Here is an 18,261-nt window from a genome sequence, read left to right on the forward strand (position 1 = left end):
GGTGGGTGGGTGTCACATGGTCACTGCTACTCACCAGTTCAGGGGAGGATGTGGGTGGCAGGTGGGTGTGCACATAGTCACTGCTACTCACGAGTTCAGGGGAGGATGTGGGTGGCGGGTGGGTGTGCACGTGGTCACTGCTACTCACCAGTTCGGGGGGGGTGTGGGTGGCGGGTGGGTATGCACATGGTCACTGCTACTCACCAGTTCAGGGGGAGAGGGGGGAGTGGGTGGCGGGCAGGCACACATGGGCATGGTCATGCAGACATCACCCTTGCTGTTTGGGGAGGAAAGCAGTGGGTGGCAGGCAGGTGTGTGCATGGTCACACAGTAGCTACCACTTGCCAAGTCGGTGGGGGTTGTGTTGGAGGTGGGCAGGTGAGTGCACGAGAGCGTGCTTACTACTGCTCTTCAGGTGGGGGATGGGGTGGACAGGGCTGGATTTGAGGGGAGGGAAGGGGCTTGTATTATGGTCTCCAGTCAGGCAGGGTGGCTGAGTTATGGGACCCTCCATCACTCCTGATCAGGAGGGTAGGTGAGGAGGAGTGCTTCTCTTTGGCTAGCAGACATGGGTGCCTGGGAACTTCCCCTCTGCTGCAGCAGTCGGGACCTGCCCCCGACCAAGTACAAGGAGGGAGCGCCACCCGGGGTCCAGTCAGGTGAGGGACTTCCCACCAGTACTCCACTGATATACCACCTCGTGCACGTCACCCACCCTGGAGGTCAGGGACCACCGCTCCTGAGTATACCTGACCCTGGATCCTGGCTCCCTCCCTGTTCTGTGGACAGCAGGATCCCTGGAATTCTCGCACTCCTTTCTGTGTTTTCCTTCCTTAGATTTGGATCATGATCCGCTCAGCTTCTCTCCGGGTGTGTTTATATAGCTTCTCTGTCTCTTACAGACATTGCATGAAGTTGCCTTCCTACGTTCCTCACCCAGGGTTGCTGCTGGCTTTGTCTCAAAATGGCCACGTTGAGCTGGGTGGATGGCAGAGCCCTTCCGCTGTTTCACTCCTCTTTCGCTGTGTTCATTTCACGTTTTTCTTCCAGTGGGCATTCAATTCTTTATCCTTCCTTTTTGATGTTCAGGGTTCCAGGATTGTTACCTGAATCTGTTTCACTTGGTTTCTCGGATCTTTGCTGTAGAGGGACAGTATGGTGCATCTGACTGATCTACCATCTTGGCTTCTCCCCCGATACGCTCTTAATACATTGGTAATGAAGAAAAAAATGCTGTTTGCCCAGACACAGGATGGGCATGACCAGACTTAGCAGCTGTTTGTAGAGAAACTGGGGAATGTAGTTGACCACAGACTCAGGCAGAGCCAACAGTGTGGCATCGGCAGCTAAGGAATCACATGGCACCTGGCTCCGTTCCCAGAGGTATTAGAGAAGACCATAGGAGGTGACATTCCCCTCGACCCACCACCCAAGGCTGGTCAGTGCTGAGGGGGCTGAGGGCAGGTGGAGGAACTTGGTGCAGGTTCTGTTGGAGAGGCTTCTCCCCTTGATTTGACAGAGGGGGAAACTGAGGTTCAGCAAGGCCATCCACCTCCCCATGGCCACACAGCCAGATCAAAGCCAGGGCTGGAACCCAGGTTTGCTGACTCCCCCTTCCGGGACTCTTTCCAAGGCTCTGCAGTCAAACTGATGAATTATGAAAATTCTGAGGTTTCCCGACTACCGTGGACTAGGGGTTTTTTGGTGTGTTTGTTTTCTCTGTTTACTGAGGAGGTACATGTACTTTGTAAAAACGATTACAAGTACAGAGTGAAAGCTCTCCTGGTCTCCCTCCTCGGGTTTATTGTCTGTCCTCTGCAAGTCTTTGTCTGAATATGTGCTGGTGGATGTTACTACTGTTTTTACATAGTATCCTTTTTTTGTTTTCACTTAATGCCTTGGGCATATTTTTTCCTTTCTTTTTGTTTAATTGTGGTAAATATATATGTAGCAAAATATTTACCATTTCGGCAGTCTTCTCAGGTACGGTTCAATGAATTACGGTCATGTTGCTCAGCCATCACCCTTGTCCGTCCCCTGGGCCCCTTCCTACAGCTGCGTGGTGTTGGGTGTGTCATTGTGTCATTGCTCACTTATTTAGGTTGTTTCCAGCTACTCACTATTGCAAGCAGTGGAGCAGTGAGAGGTGGACGTGTGTGTTCAGGGTAAATAGTCCAACCCTCCAAGCCTGAGTGCGAAGGCAGGCACGTTCCCCACGTTTGGAATTTGGGCTCCAAAGCATGTGGGTACTTAGAAAAGACCCTCAGGAATGGAGTCAACCCAGCTTCCTAGCCCAGGAGCCCCTCCTTAGATGAGGGTTTGTGACATTCAGACCCGCAGACGCCCGTTGGGCGCCTGGGTGGCTGGGCTGATTGTCTCCTCCGCCTGGCTTCCCTAGATTGCCAGTGTCGAATGTCCTGGGAGAGGCTGTCACACACCAGCAGCGCAGCAGTGCGCAGACTCCCTGGTTTTTCCCTTGCTTGTCCTTCACGGACCACCTCGTGAATTTAAAATTCAATTGATTCTCCACGGTGTCCCCTTCACCATGGGACAGATACAGCTACTTGTGACTCCTAGTCATATACTGCTGTGCAGACAGACCCTCCTGGTGGCCCTGCCTGTCCCTTCTGCCCACTTTATGTCCCTGCCAGACTATCTCTGCCTGCCCCTCCATCCTTCTAGAAATGGCAAAGCGTGGTTTCTCAGTTTGAGTTCCCCAGAAACAGACCCTGAGACAAGGATTTGAGTGCGGTTAGTTTATCTGGGAGGAGGTGGCAGGGAAAACCAGTAGCAAGTGAGAATTGAGACTGGGACAACAGAGTGTATTATCAAGCTAGCCACCACTGTGGGCAAGGAACCCGGGTGACACAATGGTTAAGTGCCAACTGCTAACAGAAAGGTTGTGGGTTCAAACCCACCAGCGACTCCATGGGAGAAATGACCTGGCTATCTGGTCCCATAAAGATTACGGCCTAGGAAACCCTGTGGAGCAGTTCTACTCTGTCCTGTAGGGTCACTATGAGTCAGAATCAGCTCAACGGCACACAACTATTACTATTGCAACTACCACTGGGCAACTGAGCCGAATCTGTTAAGGAACTATCAGAGCTGATGTAGATCACGCACCTCAGAGTTTGTGAGCTGAGTGGTGAGGGAGCTGGGGTATTGATCCCCCAGGCCCCCTCCCTCGGTGGTTGAGAGCTGCTTCCAGGGTGTTAACTCCAGCAATTCTGCGCCTGCGGCCAGATAAAGCCTTCGGGCAGAGAAGATGGGTACAGCATCCGCGACCCACAGCGTGCCCAGTGCACTGAGGAGAGTTGGGGCTGGCCCTCTACCTTTCCAAGCTGGTGGCTGAGTGTAGAGGAAATCCTCTGGAAACTCCCTGCTCATCCTGGGCTGAGCTCACCTTCCCTCCACCGAGAGCAGGCTGTCACCCACTGGCAGCTGTCCCAGAATCAGCCCCTTCCTTCAGCTCACAGACTCACCTGGGACAGGTGTCCAGGTGCTCTGCACCCTCATCTCCAGGTTCCCTCTCCACAAGCTGGCCGTAGACAGCCGAGCCCTCGCTGGGCGTATGATAGATCCAGATCCCCCTGCTCCCCCGCTCGCCAGCTGCGTGCTGTGGGCTGTTTAAGTGTTAGTCCCGCGTGAAAGCATCTGGCAACATGCAGCATCAGGCAAGCTTCCTAAATCCACAGCCATCCTTTGCTTCTCCCTCTAAAACCCCTCGATTGTTCCTCCAGCCCCCACTGTAATGGGTCAGCTGCTTAGCAGAGCCCGTCAACCTGCGACAGTCAGGCCACAGTCCACCTCCACTCACCCCCTACCCCGTTCTCTCTGCACGTGCACTTGATCCTCCGCCTAAGCTAGTCTGTGAGTTTGCCCTCCACTCCACAGTGGTCATCTGTCCCTGCCCTTTCCCTGGACACTCGGATCTGCCCCGGGTGGGCCCCTCAGTCCTCCACCTCCATCAGAGGACCCACCCACCCTGTACCCCCCAGCCCCCACGCTCATGCACCGCGTCCCCCCTGCCTGTCTCCTGGTAAGCATCTAGAGACAGGGTCCAACAGGCCCTCCCACCGCCAGCCCTCACACTGTTCCCTCATCCTGTTCTGCTTTTCTTCTTGGGGTCACACCACCTGGCGTTAGGTACTTAACGCCTAACGTCACGCCAGGAGGGCGGGGCTCTGTCTTTTTCCTCGCTGTGTCCTCGGCCCCTAGAACAGAACCACGGAAGGAAGGGTTGTCACCAGGCGTGTGTCCAGATGTTGTGGAATGCCTGGTCTCTGAGCCTCCCCTTTCTGGATGCATGGAGGTGAGGGGGTACCTGTAAGGAATTGGGGTCCCTGACCCCTTCTGGGGGTCACTGTGCTGTGGCCAAGAGTTGGGGCCTGTGGCCTGCTGTTCCCCACCAGTCTGTCCTGATGGTGGTGTTGGCGGCGTGGGCCTTGGGAATGATACGTGTGGTGGCTTCCCAGCACTCTCGATTCTCTTGCAGACAAAGGCGCCAGCGAGGACCTGCGGCCTGAGGAGAGGCCCATGGAGGGTGAGGTGCTCCCCCGTTTCACCCATGTACCCCTTTCCTCCTCTCAGTGCTCTGTATTCCCTTTGTTACTGGGTGTCTTCCCTCTCTCCCCCATCTCTCTCCAGTACCCCAAGAGGGGGTGGGTGTCCTGGGCTGCCTGAGGTGGGAGATTTCTAGACCTGTCTTCTAAAACCAGATCAGAGGTACAAGCAGCTCCCTCTGGGAAGGGAAATTACAAGGCTTTGTTTTTGCTTTCCTACACACGTGGCTTCTGTCCACCAAGGTTTGAAGCTAGAGGCTGAGCCCAGTCTTCTGAGCAGGGAGAATTTAGGCCTGGAAGCACAAGATTGGCTTTGCGTCCTAGGAACAAATGTGCTCAGGGAGACCCAGGAATACTGCTTATTCCCTCTCCGCTGAGAGTGGGGCTAGCACAGGAAGATCAAGGTGGGGAGGGGTCTCTCACCTCTGGAGCATCTGTCTGGAGGATGGGATAAGTGGGTGTCAGAGGAGAGAAGTGTCATTTCCTCAAACCCAGTCTGGCGGGGAGACCGTGCGGTATTAGCAAAAGTCCACTGCCACCTGGTGGAGGCGTACTCAATTTGCTGGGTTAGTATGCCCCCACTAGTTGACAATCACTTACTGAGCTCACCTGGAAAGTCCCACGGTCATTCCTAGGCCACAGAATCTTCCAAATCTCTATTCAGGCCTGGTGGTACCCTTGACCCAATACCATAGGCAGTTTTTGAGCCCAGAAATTGTGGACCTGTCTCTGAGGAAATAGGTCACCCACCACTGCCACCCCTGGCTTCCCCATTCCAAAGTTCTACCCCAGGGCCATGGGTGCCAGCAGGCCTGGGACATGAGCTGAGGAGCAGCTCAAGTGCTGCTGCCACCGGGGAGGCTCAGCACACTGCCTTTGCCTTCCAGACAGCCATGGCGACGTAATCCGGCCCCTGCGGAAGCAGGTGGAGCTGCTCTTCAACACACGATACGGTGAGCAGAGCTGGGCAGCTCCCATCGTAGGGACACAAGGAGCGGGCTGGGACCACCCTCAGGATGGGGAGCACCAGAGGACCTGCTACCTGCCACTCCCCCAGCTCCAGGCATCCTGCGCATGGAAACGAGGCACCGCTCCTGAACACCGCACCACCTCCTCCAACTGCACACTCACATTCACACTCACTGGCTCCCCTGCCTCCTCCATCTACACACTCACACTCACTGGCTCCCTGCCTCCTCCATCTACACACTCACACTGGCTCCCCTGCCTCCTCCATCTGCACACTCACGCTCACAGGCTCTCTCCCTCCCAATCTGCTACAGCCTCAGGTTGAGAGACCAGTCCCCACAATGTGATAACCCCACCCCTCTGTCCTCACAGGCATCCTCCTCAGTGTCCATCAGGAGGATGTGTAGCAAGAACGTCCTTACTCTAGAGACTGGGAAAGAGGAGGGGAGGCAGGGAAGATCACCACTCTCTAAAGCCCCTGGGGCTTGCCAGGCACTGGACTGGGTGCTTCACACATGCTTTCTCATCCCCTCTCAGAAAATCCCTGTGTCCGGATGCCTGTTTTACACGTGAGGAAAACTGAGTCTGACGTGACTTACCCAAAGCCCCGCTAATGTGTGGCAGAGCCTGGCCTGGGCCTCAGATTTGTCCCGTGTCCAAGCCATGCACAGACTTTGGGGGTATGCATGCTGGGAGGCAGTGACCCTCTGGAGGGCCCTACCGGCATCGTGGGGATGAGGGTTTGGGAGGCGCCGACACCAGATCTCACTAGGCATCTTTGGCTTCTCCTATACAGCCTGGCAGGAGGCCGTGGCCTGAGTGTGGGCTTTGGGGTCACACTGACTCAGGTTCACACCCTGGCTTTGCTACTTCGTGGCCATGTGACCTTGGACAAGTCACTTTCCCTCTGACCTCCAGGTCTCTCACCTGCTGAGGGGGTGACAGTTTTTACCTCCCCAGAAGGCAGGGAGGGTTCGGCCAAGTGCTGGCTCTGAAAAGGCTCTGGCAGCTGTGGAGACGTGGGGGATGGGGTCAAGACTGGTGTTCCCGCAGCTCGGGGTGGCCCTGAGCAGCCGTGTCTCTACAGCGAAGGCCATTGGCATCTCCGAGCCCGTCAAGGTCCCCTACTCCAAGTTCCTGATGTACCCGGAGGAGCTGTTCGTGGTGGGGCTGCCCGAAGGCATCTCCCTCCGCAGGCCCAACTGCTTTGGGATCGCCAAGCTCCGCAAGATCCTGGAGGCCAGCAACAACATCCAGTTTGTCATCAAGAGGTAAGGCCTAGCCCAGTCCACGGGGGCCCCTCCAGTCTTGCCCTGCATCCAGAACAGCACCAGATGGCCATCTTCCTCACCAGATCGGCAAAGTTTTTTTTTTAATGCAGGGACAGCAAATGAGGTTTGGCCGCAGCGGGGCAGACATGAGGTTGCCCAGCACTGCCAGACCCGGGGCAGCCAGGCCAGCTCCCTCTCAGTCCCAGGACAGCAGTCCTCAGTTTGCCCAGATGTAGAATGGGGCTGTGCTCGCCGGCTGGCTTTCCTGCATCACTCCGAGCACCCTTGGGCAGGAGTGTTGGTGTCCTGGGCCTGCTGTGGGTAGTACCCTGTTCTCCCAGGATTGGACAGCCAGGCGCTGGTTCCTCTGGGTCAGTCTGTTCCCTCGGGAGCCTCGTGTTTGTCAGAGAGCCAGCGGTGCCCCAGCGTGTCCTGCCTGGGTGCCCAGCTCGGATAAAAAGGCTCTGCATTACAAATGATGTTCACTTTGATTATTTGATCAAGATTTGGTATCCCAGGGTTCTCCCCTGTGAAGTTACTGTTTTTCCCAGTGTAATTAATAAATATCTTAATAAAGAGGAGAAAAGATAAAATCAACCCTAAAAAAAAAAAAGGAATGGTTGGAGAATCTGGGTTTACCTGTATCAAGCTATTTTGTTTGTTGCTTCTGTATATTACTGTAATTTTTTTTAGCAAATCTGAACTTGTTTTGGGTGAAAGAGGAGACTCCTAGGGTTTGTCCCCTTCGGGGCATGAATGGCCCCCAGGTTGGCAGTCTCAGCATCCTTCACGCCCGAGAGGCAGTCTGGTTTGTGCCGGGGGAGCCCCAGGCAGTGGCTGTATTGTTCCTTCCTTCAGCACGTCCACATGGGGCACCCATGCCGTGGAAGGCTGGTGATGGGCTGGTTTGTGCCGGGGAGAGCCGCAGACAGTGGCTGTGTTGTTCCTTCCTTCAGCACGTCCACATGGGGTGCCCATGCTGTGGCAGGCTGGTGACGGGCTGGGTGGGGAGCCGCAGACAGTGGCTATGTCCTTCCTTCCTTCAGCACGTCCACGTGGGGTGCCCATGCCGTGGCAGGCTGGGTCACAGCTAAGAAAGCCAGCAAGGCCAGTCCTCCGTCTCTCATCTCCCCACGAGAAATCACAGTGTAACGTCAGGGAGGGAGGAGTGCTGTGAAAGAATCAAATGCAGGCTGAGTAGGCAGAGAGGGTCCCTGGGTGGAACAAATGGTTTGCTCTCAGCTACCCACCTAAAGGTTGGTGGTTCAAATCTGCTCAGCAGCTCCACAGGAGAAAGGCCTGGTGATCTACTTCTGTAAAGATTATAGCCAAGAAAACTCTATGGGGCTGTTCTATTCTGTTACATGGGTTAGAATCAACTCAATGGCAATAGGTTTAATGGTTTTGGGGGGAAAGGATCAAAGGGGCAGGAGGGAGCCTGTTGGAGGAGGTGACATCTGAGTAGAGACCTAATGGAGCAAGGGAGCCCTGCGGACATTTGGTGGAAGAGCATTCCCAACAGAGGGAACAGCATATGCAAAGGCCCTGAGGCAGGAAATGCTTGAGTGTTTGAAGAAGAGCAAGGCGCCCAGTGTGGCTGGTGCAGGGAGCAAGGGGAGCAAGGCCCAGAGACAGCAGGGCCAGGTTAGCCTGTGTCTGGGGCCGGCTTAAAGAGTAGAACTGCCCATAGGGTTTTCTTGGCCACTGGTGAGTTCGAACTCTCAACCTTATGGTTAACAGCCGAGCTCTTAACCATTTGCACCACAAGGACTCCTTTAACAAAATACAATGACATAAAATTAACCATTTTTGAGTGCTCAATTTAGTGGCATTAAAGTATATTCACATGTTGTGTAACCGTCACTGTCTATTTCCAGATCTTTTAAATCACCTCAAATAGAAGCTCCATACCCATTAAATGATAACTCCCCATTACCCCTCCCCTGCCGTTGGTAACCTCTCATCTACTTTCTGTCTCTGATTTGTCTATTCTAGACACCGCATATAAGTGGAATCATGCAGTATTGTCCTTGGATTTGTTTTAACAGCTTTGTTGAAATAACATTCGCATAACATACAGTTGGCTCACTTAAAGTGTGTAATTCAGTGGTTTCTTGTATGTTTACAGATATGTGCAGCCATCACCACAGTTGGTTTTCAGCCGTTTTCAGCACCTCCGGAAGAAACCCCATCTCCTTTAGCTATCACCCCCTTACTTCCCTGTTCCCCTCCACCCCAAGCCCTGAGCAACCAGTAACCTACTTTCCGTTTCTACAGCTGTCCCTATTCTGGACTTTCGTGTGCACGGAACCATACAGTATGTGGTTGGTTGTGACTGGCTTTTTTTCACTTAGCATAATGTTTTCAAGGTTCACCCATGTTGGAGTGTGTATTAGTGCTTCATCCTGGATTTTATTAGACTCAGTGGGAACTCAGAGCCCTGTTGGCGCAGTGGTTAAGAGCTCGGCTGCTAGCCAAAAGGTTAGCAGTTCGAATCCACCAGCCGCTCCTTGGAAACCCTATGGGGCAGTTTTATCCTGTCCTGTAGAGTCACTATGAGTTGGAATCGACTTGGTGGCAGCGGGTTTGGGTTTTTTTTTGGTAATGAGAACTCACTGGGAGGCTTTGAGGAGGGTGTCACATGATCTGGTCTGTTTGTTTTTTTGAGATTACTCTGCTGTGGGGTGAAGAGTGATCTTGAGGGGTGTAACAAGGTCAGAGACCAGGGAGGAGGCTTTACTTTGTCTGGCCCAGGGCAGAGGGTGGTGGCTTAGACCCAGAAAAGGTAGGGGTGGGGATAGCAAAAAGTGGTCAGGTTCAGGCAGTGTTTTGAGGATTGGACTGGGGACTTTTCTAATGTATTAGATGTGGGAGGTGCTGAGCCCCAGGGATGAGGTGATGGAGAAGGTGCAGGTGGAGGCAGAGCTCAGCGTCAGAGCTGGGTCTGACTGGGGCCTTCTGGGGACGGACAGCAGGTCGATAATGGGGCACGCAGACCTGCTGCTCAGCCGAGAGGTGGGTCAGCACTTCAGAGGGACGGCAGGTGTGGGAGGTGCCTCCCACGTCCATCCCCTCAACACCAGGAGTTCATTCCTTTAAAAAATATCATCATAAAAGGTGAATTTATCCAATTTTTTACTTTGTTATTCCTTATTTTAAAAATTAGAAAAAAAACTATTTGGAACATTAAATGAAAAGTAACCAATTCTTTCATTAATCTTACTTTAAAAATGGATAAATCTTTGGGATGATGAAAATCATCTAGGATTAGATAGTGGTGATGGTTGTACAATTTTATGAATACACTGAAAACCAGTGATTTGTACACGTTCTTGTCGTTAGGGGCCGTCGAGTCAGTTCTGACTCATGGCGACCCTGCGTACAGCAGAACAAAACACTGCCCGGTCCTGCGCCATCCTCACGGTCATCATTACGTTTCAGCCCATTGTTGCAGCCACTGTGTCAGTCCATCTCCCTGCGCGTCTTCCTCTTTTTTGCTGACCCTCTACTTTACCACGCATGATGTCCTTCTCCAGGGACTGATCCCTCCTGAGAACGTGTCCGAAGTATGTAAGACGAAGTCTCACCATCCTCACTTCTAAGGAACATTATGTCTGTGCTTCTTCCAAGACAGATTTGTTTGTTCTTCTGGCGATCCATGGTATATTCAGTATTCTTCACCAACACTGTGATTCAAAGACATCAGTTCTTCTTCTGTCTTCCTTATTCATTGTCCAGCTTTCACATGCATATGATGCAATTGAGAATATCATGGCTTGGGTCCAGCACACCTTAGTCCTCAAAGTGACATCTTTGGTTTTTAACACTTTAAACAGGTCTTTTGCAGCAGATTTGCCCAATGCAATACATCATTTGATTTCTTGACTGCTGCTTCCATGGGTGTTGATTGTGGATCCAAGTAAAATGAAATCCTTGACAACTTCAGTATTTTCTCAATTTATGATGATGTTGCTTATCGGTCTGGTCATGAGGATTTTGTTTTCTTTATGTTGAGGTGTGATCCATACTGAAGGCTGTAGTCTTTGATCTTCATCAGTAAGTGCCTCAAGTCCTCGTCACTTTCAGCAAGCAAGGTTGTGTCATCTGCATATTGTAGGTTGTTAATGAGTTTTCCTCCAATCTTGATGCACTCTTCTTGTTTGTATAGTCCAGCTTCTCAGATTATTTGCTCAGCATACAGATTGAATAGGTATGGTGAAAGGACACAACCCTGACGCACACCTTTCCTGACTTTAAACCATGCAGTATCCCCTTGTTCTGTTTGAGCAACTGCCTCTTGTTCTGTGTACAGTTTCTGCGTGAGCACAATTAAGTGTTCTGGAATTCCCATTCTTTGCAGTGTTATCCATAATTTGTTATGATTCACATAGATGCCTTTATACACTTTAAAAGGGTGAATTTTATGGTATGTGAATTATTTCCTAATAAAACTGTTACGTGTGTGTGTATATATATATACGTATATATATGCACATATGTATATATATACACATACACATATACACATATATATATGTATATATGTGTTTTTTTTTAAAGAAGAAAGAAAAATCAGGACTGCAGATACCTGGCCAGTGGATACTCCGCCCTCCCCCTTCCACACTAATTGTTGAAACTCCCCGTGTATAGACTTGACCTCAGCATCCTTCTACACAGCACTCCAAGCAGCCACTACCTGTCAGAATTGGCACAAATACAAATTAAACTTGAAATCGTATGCGAAATTTTTATGTTCTTTTCGCATGATACTGGGAAGAGGGCGCCTTGCTTTCATCAAATTCTCAAAAGTTAAAAAGCCCTTAAGAAGTTTAAAGCTATGGATGGACTCACATGGGTGGGAGGCTGAGGTCCAGAGAAGTGCAGCCTTGTCCATCTGGGGAGGCCCGTCTGGGGTAGAGGTCTGGGGTCTGACACGCTGCAGGCACTGGGGAGGTCAGACTAGCTGCAGGACCGCTGACGGGGGGTGGTGTGGGAGTGGGGTCATCGGACATGTAGCCTCTTTCAGATCTCCCGAAGGGTGTCATGGGGAAAGAGCGTTGGACCAGAGTTCAGTGCTGGGAGGATGTGTCTGTGGGCGAGGCCGCCTGGATAGGTGATGAGCTGTGCATCACAGGGGTAGTCAAGCACGGGCTACAGAGAAGACTGCTGCCTGGGAATGAAGCTAAAGCCTAGACTCTTGGTGCCCGTCCTGGAGCAGGCGTCTGCTGGCCGTCAGCGCAGAGCTGGGTTCACAGGGCCAGGGTGGGGAGGCAGGAGGCAGGGCCCTGCCTTGATCCACCGTCTCAGGAGCTGTGTCTAGTCCTGCCACCACCTCTCCCCTCTCCCATATTCCCTGTGGGGAAACTGAGGCCCAGAAAGTGGAAGTGACTTCTCCACGGTCACCTAGGAGGGTTAGAAGCTGAGCAGGGCTCTCAACTCCCAGGCCAGTGTGCTTTCTAGTGTTGCCTCCTCTGATGTGAATTTGTAAGGCCCCCTCCCTACTGTCTGAGCCGGGGAAGGGTCATTATTCCCATTTCAGATGAGAAAACCAAGACCCAGAGGGGTCTCAGCTGGAGAGGCTGCTGGGTGAAGAGAAGGAGCCCACCAGGGAGAGGCCCTGAATTTGAGCTCTGCTGTGTGATCGTGGGCGACTCACTCAACTCCCCTTCGCCCAATCTCCTCATCCTGCAGATGGGGTGGGGAAGCACTACCTGCCTCAAGGCCATTGTGCGTGTTTAGTAATACCTGGGAAAGGGCTTGGTGGATTCTGTGGGGATGAGGTTAGTGGCAAAGCTGGATCCAGTCCCTGAGGCTCCTGCCCCCAGATTGAAAGGCAGCCAGAAAGCTCCACCTTCCCCAGCACCACTGAGATCCTGCTACATAGTCGGCCCTCACTGCTCCTCCACTTCAAACTGACACTGTGGAAACCAGCCCGCCAAGGCTGCATGCCCAGGGCTTTGACCCGAGAGTGAGCATGGGCCGGGACTGGCTGCTCGTGTTCTGTCCCAGACCTGAGCTGTCCAGATCCACGAGGGCCCATTGCACAGATGTGTAGACTGAGGCCTATAGGGGATGGCTAGGCAGTCCCAGGGAGGGCTGACGGTGCCACTTGTGATGTTTTCCAGGCCTGAGCTGCTCACCGAGGGAGTCAAAGAGCCCGTCACAGAAAGTCAAGGTAGCCCGGCTAGGCCATGGTGGGATGTGGGAGGGGTCCCAGGCTCTGCCACCACCCCTCCTCTTGCTTCCTCAGTCCTGGTCCCATCTTCCTCTGGCACCCCCCCCATGCCCTCCCCATTGGGTTTGCCCCCACTGAATCCATCTCCTTCCTGGGTGTCCAGAGCTGCCTCCTCACCCTGGCTTCTCTCCCCCGCCCCCAGAGAGGGACTCCGGGGACCCTCTTGTGGACGAGAGCCTGAAGAGACAGGGCTTCCAAGGTAAGGGTGCAGCTCAGGGTGAGGTCAGCTGTCCCAGCACCAGGGCCTGGCTTGGGTTTCCAGGGCCAGGCTGCAGATGGGCAGGCTGGCCCCCAACCTCAGGGTCTAGGGGTGCAGTGAGCCAGGCTGGTGGCTGGGGCAGGCTGCAGGTGGCCACTCTGAGCCCAGGGCTCCACGTGGGGGACGGGCAGGGACGGCCAGGTAAGATCTCCTCCACACCACGCAGTCTGCTGTGCCCTTAGTGCTTTGAAACCCACGGCCTCCCTGGAGAAGGAGAACGGGCTAGGCCAAGAGGGGTGGGAGGAGGAGAGGAGTGGAAGCCAGGAAAAGCTCGGGTAAAGGCAGGAGGAGGTCTGAGGGGACACAGGCAGGGCCCCAGAGTGAGGGAGGAGGCATGCTGCTCCCATCCGAGGTGTGTCCATGGTGGGGTGCTGCTCTGAGGGGTGGCCCCGAGGGTGGGTGTCCTCCGTGGGCCCTGGGCCATCACTGTGGCTCAGAGGAAGAAGTGGGGACAGTGAGACAGGTGGCAGAAGGGCCACCCGAAAGGATAGTGGAGCCCAGGCAGATGGGGCCCATCCCAGGGGGCGACTGGCTGCTCCTTGCACTCCAGGCCCCCTCACTCCTTCCCAGGCAGCCCACGTCTCTGCCCTCACCCATAACTGCTCACACCCAGCCCTCTCAGCAGACGGGGACCCCACTGCAACCTCACCCAGCTGCCCAAAGGTCCACTCCCTCCCTCGCCCCTGCCATGACGGTGTCAGGCTGGGGTCTCCTCAAGCCAGGGACCTGTCTGGGCCCCCACCGCGTGTGCCTGGCCCAGGGGGCTCCCTATGGACACACTCTGGGTGACTGAGTGACCTTGGAAGCTGCCCCCGTGGGGACCACCCAGCCAGCTGAGCCCTCCCCACCCTGAGGAAGCCTCTGCTCTCAGCCACCCAGGTGTCACTCACCTCCAGGGCTTGTTTGTTGGTTTGGTGGTTTTCAAATGTCAACAATTAGCTTAATTTCCAACTTATGGCTGTTGTCACAACAGTGTGTGTCCTGGAAACACATCTCTGTCAAATGTGAGTTCTGAAGGACTCTGAGGGGCCACTCCAAGGACCTGTTAATTGCCCGAGAAGGAGTTTCCCATAATTAGAAAATCATATTCCTTAAAAGTCACCAAGTGCCTTTTAATTCAACAGCCCAAATCCATAATTGTTTTTTCACTTTGCAGAAAATTATGATGCTAGACTGTCACGGATCGACATCGCCAACACGCTGAGGGAGCAAGTCCAGGACCTGTTCAATAAGAAGTACGGTGAGTCGCGTGGGCAGGCGCTTCCCGTCCCACCCCCGTCCCAAGGGTTCATTCATTCCTTCACAAATAGTGGTTGGGCACCCACTATGCCCCAGGCACTGCCCCCGGCACTGCCGATACAGCAGTGGGTGACACAGAAGGACGGACGTGACAGGAGCTGCTCTGCCTTCCTAAAGGGCCCTCGTGGCTGCTGCGAGGAGCGTGAGTGGGTGTGGGAGGCCGGGTGGATGCAGGGACAGGCTAGGAGGCCAGAGCAGTGGTGGTAGTTCAGGTGAAGGCTGTGATGGTGTGGCAAGGCAGGTGGCCGTGGTGCTGGGGACGGTGGTGGAGTCGACATGGGCTTCAGAGGGAGATCGGTGCCAGGGGCGGCAGGGGAGAGTAAAGGGAGGTGCCCAGGTGACGGCCAGGTTTCTGGATTAAGGAGGACACACTAGGATCAGTTAAGATGCTTTTTGGTTTCAGGTAACAAAAACAAATTCAAACTGGCTTTAACAGTGTTGTTAGCTGCTGTCGAGTTGGCCTCCAACTCATGGCGACCATGTGCACAATGGAACAAAATGCTGCCCGGTCCTGGGCCATCCCTGTGGTCAGTTGAGGATTGGACCGTTGTAATCCATATGGTTTTCGCTGGCTGATTTTCAGAAGTGGATCACCAGGCCTTTCTTCCTAGTTCACTTTAATCTGGAAGTCCCACTGGAAATCAGAGGCCCACCCAGGCTCGAGAGTCCTAGACTCCAGTTCTCCATGGAGGACTGTCAATGTCACATTGTGAGAAGAACATATGGGATGGGTGAATATTGATGCTGCTGTCTTTGGACAGCACAGTCAGCGACAGCTCATAGCACGGGACGTCCAGCACTGGGGTGGCCTTCAGGGTCCACTGGATCCAGCAGTTCAGGGATGTCACTGGTTTCTGTTTCCATGGTGTCAACATCTCCTCAGGTTGGCTCTCCATGTGCTAGCAGAATGGCTGCAGCAGGTCCAGCCTTCACATCTGCATCCTTGGGAAGGAGCAGGAGGGCTGGCTCTTCCACAGCTTTCTCACGATTTCCCAGAATTCCCTGGCAGACCTCCCGTTGTTTCTCGTTGGTCCTATTGAGTCACATGTCCATTCCTTACTCAATCCTGTGAGCTTAGGTTACATGCACCATCACTGTGATGGGGTAGGCATTTCCCTGACTGAGGAGGGGGTAGAGCACACAGGCTATACTGGAAGGGTAGACACCCAAGCTCTTAGCCAGGGAGAGGGGGCTTTAGGAGGAAAGTTTGAGGGGAGAAGGTGATGGGTGCTATTTTGGATATATCGAGTTTGAAAGGTAAATGGAGATGAGCCATACCCAAAACCAAACCACTTGCTGTTGAGTCAGTTCCGACTCATGATGACCCTGTGCGTTTCAGAGTGGAACTGCTCCATAGGGTTTTCAATGACTACAGTCTTTTGGAAGTAGATTGCCAGGCCTTTCTTCTGAAGTGCCTCTGGGTGAGTTTGAACTGCCAGCTTTTGGGTTACTAGCCCAGTGCTTAACCACTTGCACCACCCAGGGCATCGAGTCGATTCTGACTCATGCTGACCCCATGTGCTCCAGAGTGGAACTGCTGCATAGGGTATTCAGTGGCTGTGACCCATAGACAAGTGGGTATGCAAGTCTGCTGTTCAGAAGACACATCTGGGCTAATATAAACATGTCGGCAGCTTTGGCCTAGAGATGAAATGTGAAACCACAGGAGCAGAGGAGATCTTCCAGGGCTGAGGGCCAGGCCAAAAAGCCAGGGAGCCCCAATGTTAGAGGTTGGATAGAGGAGGAGGGGTGGGCAGGAGGAAGGGGAACCAAGAGAATGTGGGGTTATGGGCACCAATGAGAGGACTCCAAGGAGGGGACATGGTCAGCTGTGTCAGATTTTGCTAAAGAACTGCAGGTGTCTACTGGAGCTGGCAACATGGCAGCCATTGGTCAGCATGGCAAGAGCAGGTCTGGAGGAGAAAAATGTGGAGATGACAGTTTTCCTCTTCATGGATTGTGGGGATAAGTTACTATTTCTGTATGATTTGTTTCATTTCAAACTAGTTAGCAACAAAATCAGAATAAAGAGTTAAAAACGGACTGGAAATCCATAGAGACAGAAAGTAGATTAGTGGGAGAATGGGGAGTGACAGCTAATGGGTACAGGGACTTACTTTTGGGGTAATGAAAATGTTCAGGAATTAGTGGTGGTGGTTGCACAACCTGGTGAAAATACTAAAACCATTGAATTGTATACTTTAAAAAATGGAATTTTTTGCTATGTGAATTACGTTATTTGTTGCCATTGAGTTGGCACCAACTCGTGGAACCCCATGTGCAACATGCCCGTCATGCACCATCTTCACCATCATTGGTGTGCTCAAGTCCATTTTTGCGACCATTGTGTATTTTGAGTGCTTTCCCACCTAGGGGGCTCATTTTCCAGCACTCTATCGAGCAATGCTCTGTTATGATCCATGTGGTTTTCATTAGCTGATTTTTTAAAGTAGATTACCAGGCCTTTCTTCCTGGTCTGTCTTAGTCTGGAAGCTCCGCTGAAACCTGCCCACCATGGCTGACCCTGCTGGTATTTGAAATACCAATGGCATAGCTTCCAGCACCATAATAACATGCAAGCCACCACAGTACAACAAACTGACAGACGGGTGGTAGATATGAATTATATCTCAATAAAAAAAAAAATGAAGCCAAGGTGAAGTAAAGACTCAAAAATTCTGTACTTCCTAGATACAAGGCACAAATCAGCCTCTGAGTTTCCTGGGAGCCAGAGCAAAAAGGAAAACAAAGTCAGTCATACAATTCCCAGCATCTGGGATAAAAAACAGCTTGTTGTACATCAAAGCTGGGCTGTTCCTTTGAGTACTGAGTCCTGCAGAGGTTTCTTCCGTGTCCTCATACAGGGCATCCTGCAGTGCTGGGCGACACTCCCAGCAAGCTCGCCAGGGCTGCAGCTGTGAGCACCCTTCAGCTGCTTCTTCCAGTTCATCCCTGTCTGGGAGGGGGCTCCTGTGGTAGACCCTGTCCCCAAGTGTGAGAGGTGTGGGCTTCCAGCTGAGCCCTGGGCATTCAGGTCAGCCCTCACACCACACCTGCTGCCCCTGCACCTGTACCCCAGTCCCGAGGGTGGGGGCTGTAGGAGGCCGAGGTGGGCAGTGCCTCGGAGAAAGCAGGCAGCAGGGTTAGCTGAAAGCGGGTCTGCAGTGGCTTCCCCTCCCCAGAACTTGCCCGGAGAGATGCCAGGCCAGCTGTGAGATAAGGACAGCCACTGCAAGAAGAGAGCCCTGGGGTCTGGCCAGTCTCCTTCCTTCTGTGTGGAATCTGTCCTCTCGGGCTGGGAGGCAGAGCCATGGGGCTCGCCGGTGTTATAGGGAAGGGCCAGCTGTGCCCACAAGGTGCCCATCCGGGGGAGGCTGAGAAGCATCAGCTCCTGCACGATCCCCAGCAGCCGAAGCAGGTTGCCTGCCCACTCCTCAGCCTGGCGCAGCCTCACATCAGCATGCCTAGAGCTGCCCTGCACAACACACCCCTAACCCTGTACTCCATCGGTGTGCCTTTGCACACTGCTACAGACAGCCCTCTTGTACGCATTGTCTACATGCCTCTGCACACCTGGGACCACACACCTGTAACCCCCAACCTACACAGAGCCTGCCCCTGCATGCACCCCCCACACTGCTCCGCACCTCCCCTTACCCCCAC

General features: G+C 53.3%; 1 protein-coding gene across 2 annotated transcripts in view; it reads left to right on the forward strand.

The window, feature by feature from the left end:
- Nucleotides 1-18,261, forward strand: part of GTF2IRD1 (GTF2I repeat domain containing 1) — a 145,691-nt gene that overhangs the window by 85,191 nt on the left and 42,239 nt on the right. The window contains exons 15-20 of one of the 2 annotated variants that reach the window (XM_004380766.2): nucleotides 4,499-4,546; nucleotides 5,453-5,518; nucleotides 6,622-6,805; nucleotides 12,931-12,980; nucleotides 13,183-13,239; nucleotides 14,456-14,539. In XM_004380766.2, the coding sequence (XP_004380823.1) occupies nucleotides 4,499-4,546; nucleotides 5,453-5,518; nucleotides 6,622-6,805; nucleotides 12,931-12,980; nucleotides 13,183-13,239; nucleotides 14,456-14,539 (489 nt within the window). Of the gene's footprint in view, nucleotides 1-4,498; nucleotides 4,547-5,452; nucleotides 5,519-6,621; nucleotides 6,806-12,930; nucleotides 12,981-13,143; nucleotides 13,240-14,455; nucleotides 14,540-18,261 lie in introns of both variants that reach the window. The other variant, XM_004380765.2, reaches the window with a different exon arrangement.

The sequence above is a fragment of the Trichechus manatus genome, unplaced genomic scaffold (genome assembly GCF_000243295.1).
Source record: "Trichechus manatus latirostris isolate Lorelei unplaced genomic scaffold, TriManLat1.0 scaffold00077, whole genome shotgun sequence".
In the NCBI taxonomy this organism is placed as follows: domain Eukaryota; kingdom Metazoa; phylum Chordata; class Mammalia; order Sirenia; family Trichechidae; genus Trichechus; species Trichechus manatus.